Source organism: Solanum tuberosum, unplaced genomic scaffold (genome assembly GCF_000226075.1).
Source record: "Solanum tuberosum cultivar DM 1-3 516 R44 unplaced genomic scaffold, SolTub_3.0 scf00317, whole genome shotgun sequence".
NCBI classification, from domain to species: Eukaryota; Viridiplantae; Streptophyta; class Magnoliopsida; order Solanales; family Solanaceae; genus Solanum; species Solanum tuberosum.
Window position 1 is genome coordinate 84,402 of NW_006239259.1, and position 8,077 is coordinate 92,478.

The 8,077-nt window shown below is 29.8% G+C and overlaps 1 protein-coding gene across 1 annotated transcript; it reads right to left on the reverse strand.

Annotated features, from left to right (window-relative positions):
* Positions 1 to 371: 371 nt before the first annotated feature.
* LOC102598438 (11-beta-hydroxysteroid dehydrogenase 1B-like) lies at positions 372 to 5,056 on the reverse strand. The gene is made up of 7 exons (XM_015315040.1): positions 4,865 to 5,056; positions 3,968 to 4,160; positions 2,681 to 2,766; positions 2,283 to 2,414; positions 1,743 to 1,904; positions 997 to 1,122; positions 372 to 458 (listed from the first exon to the last, which is right to left on the reverse strand). Exons 1-7 carry the CDS (start codon positions 5,054 to 5,056, stop codon positions 372 to 374), a joined length of 978 nt encoding a protein of 325 aa, XP_015170526.1.
* Positions 5,057 to 8,077: the final 3,021 nt, after the last annotated feature.

The window sequence follows — 8,077 nt, forward strand, 5'->3', positions numbered from 1 at the left end:
AAATTATGTAAAAAATAAAATATAAATCACAATAATTAGTAACCTAATATATATATATATATAAAAAAAATTGCGTGGAATCAGGAAATGTGCCACGTAAGCCAATAAGGTGTACAAAATTACAAAAAAAATGGGTTCAAGGTAGGGGTGGGAATTCGGTAATTCGGTTCGATTTCGATTTTTTTTTTTGGTTTTTTCGGTTTTCGGTTCTTGCAATAGGTGTACCGAACACCGAACCGAAATAATTCGGTTCGGTTCAGTTTTTTGTTAGTTCGGTTCGACTTTTGTTATTCAAATTTTTGTTAAAATAATCAAATACTTGGAGGCTGGTCACCGGTCAGCTCGCTGCCGCTGGTCGCTGAAATGAGAAATCACTGATTGTTGAGACGCTGACTGGTGGGCTGCCGCTGGTCACTGATCAGTTGCTGCTGTTCGCGGTGGCCGCTGGTCGGCAGCGGCTGGTCCAACAAAAAGAAATTAAAGAATAGTGAGAGATCCCGGTGGCCGCTGGTCGGCAGCTGTCGCTGGTCCAACAAAAAAAATCAAAGAATGGTGAGCGATCATCACTGGTGCCTACTGGCTTATTTTGAAAAGCTGAAAAGTAGAAGAGTGTAAAAATGAAAAGTGAAAAACCAAATCTAATTTTGCATTTTGCTATAATATTTATTATTAATAATTAATATATATTATAATATAATATATTTCGGTTTAACCGAAATACCAAAATATATAAAAATACATACCGAAAATACAAAAACCGAACCGAAAACCGAAATGCCGAAACTGAAATACCAAAAAAATTCGGTTCGGTTCGGTATTTCGGGTTTTTGGTATTTATGCCCAGCCCTAATTCAAGGGTAATAGGACCTTAGTTTAATTAAAATGTGTCTCTGAAATTTCGATCATATTCTAAGCTATCTTGATTGATGAAGCATGGCCGATACAGAGCTTGTGCGCAAAGGTGCGATAGATCCATTCAAACGCTTGAGGGCATACACTTTTAACGAAGAAGAGCACGCTAATATATTTTGGCTCTGTAATATATCGTTCTTTTCGACATATTGCACTGATAATTGATTTTGCACAGTCACTACAACTGATAACTGGAAGAACAGTAGCATCCTGCAAACATAAATAAACAAGGAACTTAATTAATTATATGAGTATTATAAATAGATATAATATCGACTACTTCGTCTCATTTTATGTGACATCGTTTGTTTTGACATGGTATTTAAGAAATAAAAAAGGAAGATTTTTTAAACTTGTTGTCTAATATAATCGTCTTAGATATTTGTGTCGTGATAAATTATTTATTTAAGAGTAAAATAGAAATTTTAAAGTTAAATTATTTCTAATTACAATAGAGTGACATTCTTCAGGACTAAAAATGAACGAATATCATATAAAATAGGATGGAGGGAGTATTACTTTTTAAGGGACATACATGCAAGTGTACAAATAAAAAAAGTTTTTGTGCCATGTTAATAATTATGAATGAAACTCAACTGCATCGTGTATCCCGCGTTGAACATTAATATGAAAAATAGTTTGTTGTGGGCGGGTCATGATTCAATTTGATTTTAATTTATTTGAGATCAAAGTAAATTTAGATGTGTCATAATCCAATCCGAATTCTATTTCAATCTATTTTTAACATCTTTAATTTCAATCAAATTCGTTCATTTGACACCTCTAGTTATTTGTTAGAAAGTTGATAACATAATTAAAGGTGATCTTACACTAAATAGCTGTGAGTTAATTTGCATGACACCATCCTTCAAGTGTTTTCCTCCCAATATTTCAGAGTCGGTGTAACCTAGCGTTGCAATAGTAATTGAGATTTCCGGAGCCAATTCCACTCTCATAGTCTCATAAAAGCTTATTAGTGCAGCTTTACTCGCCTGTAAAACCATAATTAATTAAAATATATCATATAAATTAGGGAACAAGGCATATGATCGAAATCTCATAAACAAATCTTAACTAAACTAAGGTCCTATTACCCTCCTGATTTTTTTATTTTTTATTTTGTAATTTTGTACACTTTTTTGACTTACGTGAAATTCAAACATCTCTCACGCGCCTCAACTACGTGGATTCAGAGAATGTGCCACGTAAGTTAAAAGATGTATAAAACTACAAAACAAATGAGTTTAAGGGGTAATAGAACCTTAATTTAGTTAAGGTGTGTCTCTGAAATTTCGGTCATAGACTAAGGGGGTACTTGTGCCTTATCCCTATAAATTAAACAGAAAATAAGTTAGGTATAAAATTCTTACAGTATAGAAACTTATAGACGGTGGGTGAAAAATTGCACCAGATGAAGAATTGACAAACACTTTCCCTCTTGTCTTCTTAAGATGAGGAATTGTAACATATGTTGGGTAAACAGACCCCCAGAAGTTGATATCCTACAGCAACAACAAAGATTCAGAGTTTAAAGTAATCAAAACATCGACAAAATATAAGATGTTTGCCTCTCGGAAGTACAAATCAACATTATTTGGAAAACATTTTAAATTTTATTTTTTTACTCCACCCCATAGCCTGACGCACTCCCCCCTCCCGGTCAATTTTTTTTTGGAAAATATTTCAAATTTAAAAGAATTTCATTTTTTACACCCTCTCCTCTAAGCCACTCTCGTCAATATTTTTGAAAAATATTTGTGAATATTACCATAAGAGATGTAAACATGGTAATGTCCGTCACATCATTGATAGAGCACAAAGATATGATTCCAGCATTGTTGACGAGATGATCCACTGCATGTAATTAACCTCTTTTTTTGGGTAGGGGTGTACAAAATCGAACCAAACCGTAAATTGAGTCAACCCGGAAAAAAAATCCGACTATATTTGGGTTGGTTTGGTTTTAACTAAAAAAATCAACCCGAGACCAAACCAACCCGATATTATATATGTAATTTTAAAATTTTATTTTATACATAAAAATATTTACTTTGATATAATTTTTAAATATTTCTTATACTTTTTCATAGTTTTTATCTTTTACTCCCTCCGTTAAAAAAAGAATGGTCTCCTTTCCTTTTTAGTCTGTTTCAAAAAGAATGACCCCTTTCCTTTTTGGTAACATTTTACTTTCAACTTTCCACGTGGCAATGTTTAAGACCACAAGATTAAAGGGCAATTTTGTGCATTTGACATAACTTTAATTTAGGGCCACAAGATTCAAAAGTCTTCTTTATTTTCTTAAACTCCGTGCCAAGTAAAACTAGGCCACTCTTTGTGAAACGGAGGGAGTAATCTATTTCTTCAAGTTTGAAACTTAGAATTATGAATGGGCCAATAAAGATTATAGTCTACAGATGTTGGTAATTATAATAAAGCTTAAATCAAAATCAAATTAATATTAATGCAAAAAGAAAATCAATTCAACACTAAGAATGACAATAATATTGAATATTTGTTCTTTAGTTTTACATTGGTTTAGACAATTAAAATACATAATCTAATTTTAATTTCCTTTAATATTTAGTCATGTAACTAATACTTATTAAATTTAATTTTAGCATGATTTAGTTATTTTAAATTATGATCATTTTCATTATAACTTGTTAATTTGCAATATTTGTTTTACGCGATTTCATTATTATTATTATTATTATTTTTGTTGGATATTTTAGTGTCATTAATTATATCATATTGTGTTATATTTTTAAGAAACATCTTAAATAATTGTATTTTGGTAGGACTAAAGAAATATTTGAAGTACTAGTAAATTATATGTTTGTATGAATACTTTACCGGAAAAACCCGAAAAACCGAAAAATCCGAATTAACCGGAAAAACCCGAGTTTTATTGATTTGGTTTGGTTTATAAATTTAAAAATCCGACACAAATGGTTTGATTTGATATTTAAAAAATTCGAACCAACCCGGCCATGTACACCCCTATTGTATACAATATAAAAAATAAAATAAAAATTACACTATATTTGCTTACAGCGGCCGAAGTGTTTCACAGTTTGATCTACAAATCGTTTGCAGTGTTGAACGTTGGATACATCAGCTCTGATTGATATGACATCTAGACACCCTAAACTCTTTGCCTTCTCAGCTACTTTCCAAAGCTTCTTCTCCCTTCTCGCCACAATTGCTAATGAACAACCTCTTCTTGCATATTCATAAGCCAATTCCTATTAAATTCCACCAATATTATATATACATCATTACTACCAGACCGTCTCGATAAGTTTGGGGGCCTAAAGCCAAACAACATTTTTATACTATTATTTGTTATTTGGATATAAATCATAATTTCAAACCTTTTTTTTTTGGAACATAAATACTATCTCCGTTCATTTTTAATTGTCATGGTTTCCTTTTTTAGAGTCAAACTATAAGAACTTTGACTAACATTTTACGATACATTTTTTCATCATATTGATATACGAAAATTTGCAATTTATAGTACTTTTTGTATAGTTTTTGAATATCTAATTTTTTTGTTTTAAATATCGAATTAATGTAATCTCATTTAACTTTGAAAATTAGACAAATTGACTTTTAAAAAGCGCAACATGACAAAGAAAAGTGGACGGAGGGAGTACATGTCTTCTTTTTAATAACGTCTTTCATATTAGTATCATTTAACATGACCTCATTTCATATTTATGCTTTATAACTTTGGGCGCACAAGTAGACACTTAAACTTGTACAAAGTTGAACAAGAGTAGACATACAAGTCGTACGTGACATAGTATATGTAGAGCACACCCAAAATTGAAGGACATAACTATAATCTAAGAACAAATTAAAAGACATATTTATATCTTATGCAAGTAAAATACGATGCATGTAAAGAAAGAAAAAAAAAGATAGGGGGAGAGGAGGAAGGAACCTCTCCAATTCCTGATGAAGCGCCGGTGATAAGAACAACTTTTCCTTTCATGTTTTCACTCACCACAAGCCTACATAGAAAAAGGATGATCCTAAAGATGCAAAAGAAGGGGAAAAAGGCAAAGAATGCAATAAGAACTAATGGTGTAATGAATAGAGAGATGAGAGTGTGAACAAAATAACTAGAAGCCATATTCTAAATCTTCTTCAATTCCTATAGTGTTAGAAGAATCATATTTATAGAAAAGGAATTTAACTATTATTTTTATTTTTTCAAATTATTTTTTGAATAATTGTCACATGTCTAAAATTAATATCAATGACTTAGGTTTAATTAATTAAGGGCTATAACAATAATTTATGTAGAGTGGGAAAATAGACAATTAATTGAGAGCTATAACAATAATCTGTGGCTATTTTCCAAAGAAATTGACTACAATTACAATTCAAAATTAGGCAAAATTAAATTAAAAAAACTAACAATCCAAGTTTCCCAAAAATAGCTAATCCATGTGTGCCACAGAGGCAAACATATACAGGATTGTTCTTCTTCACCCTAAATTTAAGCCATCCAAACCTATCCAATGGTTGTAATACAATCAACCTTTTCAATATATATATACTGAAGGGTATGGTCCGTGCTCGGCACGGGGATCAAAGGCAGATCAAGGTTTTTAAGATTCTGGGTGCCACATTTTATGAACAATAGTGTAATTTCAATATTTATATAAAAGAACTCTAGTAGCCCGTTTAGCCTTAAAAGTATTTTTTTTTAAAAAAAATTAATTGAAGTATTTGACCAAGTTCTTAAAAGAAAATAATTGTTTTTAACGAATAGCAAAAGCTATTTTTCAGTATTAAAAAGATTCTTGAAAAAGAACACTTGATAAAAAAAAGAAATACATTTTTTATTACCGAGAATTTGAACAAAAAGTGGAATAGTTGATAAAAATTAAGAACCATTATAAACAGAAATTGACACAAATACTAATTGCGGTTCAAAAATATTTTTAAAATTTATTGGTCAAACAAAAATTGATTATCATCAAAAGTATTTATTTTTTAAAGCACTTTTGGAAGGAAAAACAAAGATATTTCAAAACATTTCATTTTTAAAGGCGTCTTGTTTTGGCTTCAGCAATTTTATGTAAAACAATAAAAAGGCACGTAACGCGGATTCGAACCCATGACCGTGGAAGAAAAAAATTGATGATTTGCACTTTGCCATCGACACTACACAACTTTTTTTCTTTTTCTGCTACACAATTTTTTTTTCTTTTTCTGTGGGTGGCATATGTTATATAAATTATGATAAATATACCTATATAGAGAGAGTTTCAATCTAAATCACTGGGTGTTGTGGCACCTCCACACTATTACGTAGATCTGCCCCCGGGTCAAAAAGACTCTCACAAGTAATCTTTAGCTTACAAAAATAATAATAGTGACCAACAAAAAATGGTAAAGATTTACGTGTCTCAATGAGTTATAGCATCTAGGGGTGTATAAAATCGAACCAAATCACAAATTAAAAAAAATTCGACTAATGATTTTGTTTGACTTGGTTTGGTATTGGAAAACAAATCTGACTTTACTTGGGTCGGTTTGGTTTTAACTAAAAAAAGTCAACCCTAAACCAAACCAACCCGACATTAAATATATAATTTTTAAAATTTATTTTATACATAAAAGTATTTACTTTGATGTAATTTCTAAAAATTACTTATATGTATTCATTATTTTTATCTTTTAACATATTTTTAAAGTTTTTTAGACTTCGAATTTTGAATGGTGCAAGAAAGGTTATAGTCATGTTAGTAACTCTAATAAAGCTCAATTCAAAATAAAATCAATACTAATGATAACAAAATAAATTAATTCAACACTATGAATGACAATAATATTGAATATTTGTTCTTTAGTTTTACATTGGTTTAGACATTTAAAATACATAACCTAATTTTAATTTTCTTTAATGTTTAATCATGTAATTTATACTTATTAGACTTATTTTAGCATGATTTAGTACTTTTAAATAATGATCATTTTCATTATGACTTGTCAATTTGCAATATTTATTTTATACGATTTCATTATCATTTTTTATTAAATATTTTAGTGTCATCACTTATCTCATATTTTGTATTATTTTCTTAAGAAACACCTTAGATAGTTGTATTTTGATTGGATTAAAAAAATATTTGGAGCACAAGTTAATCATATGTTTGTATGAATATTTTACTGGAAAAATCCAAAACCCGAAGTTTATTTATTTGATTTAATTTAAAATTTTAAAAATTCGACACAAATGGTTTAGTTTGGTATTTGGAAAATCCGAACCAGCTCGAACAAATTCAAAAAAACTCGAGTTTTATTAGTTTGATTTGGTTTATAAATTTATAAATTTGACACAAATAGTTTGATTTGATATTTTGAAAAACCCGAACCAACCCGGTCATGTACAACCCTAATAGCATCTAAAATAACGAAAAAACACAAACATTATTAGGAACTGCTTAAAGAAAAATAAACATGCATAAGTGTTCTTGGTTAACGTTTAGCTTTTGTTAAACAATTTTTGTACTTGTTTACACAAGTCAATCTTGTCTGGATAAAACATCTGTAGAAAGAGTGTAAAATATTTATAGCTAGGTTTAAAAATCTCACAGCCTATTGCAACTTATCTACCAAAGTAAATCACTTATTTTCATAATATCTTTCAATGTGAAATATAAAGGTATGGTACGAACGAAAATGTTTTTCTAGAATTTTTTTTTTGTAAAATAAGTCGATTTCTAACTTATTTTCTCATATTTGGTTGGTGAGTAGAAAAAAAATATTTTGGAAAATATTTTTAAATTTTTGTTGGTGTGAAAATTATTTTCTAGAAAATATCTTCTATTTTTGGCTTGAGACTAGTGTAACGCCCCGTATTCTACGTGTATTAGTTCTATTTATATGATGCTTATAAATTGCCTTGTGGTATAGTTATGGACTCGATTTCCTATGCGACTAGTGACAATATAATAGGTTTAAAGTGAACTGTCTGTGGATTTTGATGCGACCCGATTAAGTTGACGTTGATGGAAGTATTTAAACTTGAGATCATAAAGTGGTATTTGAGCCTAAAGTTTAAAGTGACATAGTGTATATAAGTTTTAAGTTAAGTTAAAGGTATTAAGGTCTAGAAATGGAATAAAATATTGAGGTGCTT

Coding starts and splice junctions, on each gene's coding strand:
- LOC102598438 (XM_015315040.1), bottom strand. CDS start 5,056: ATGGCTTCTAGTTATTTTGTTCACACTCTCATCTCTCTATTCATTACA. Junction 2,767..3,967: donor TGTGAAACACTTCGGCCGCT/GTAAGCAAATAT, acceptor AATTACATGCAG/TGGATCATCTCGTCAACAAT. Junction 2,415..2,680: donor CCATGTTTACATCTCTTATG/GTAATATTCACA, acceptor TTGTTGCTGTAG/GATATCAACTTCTGGGGGTC.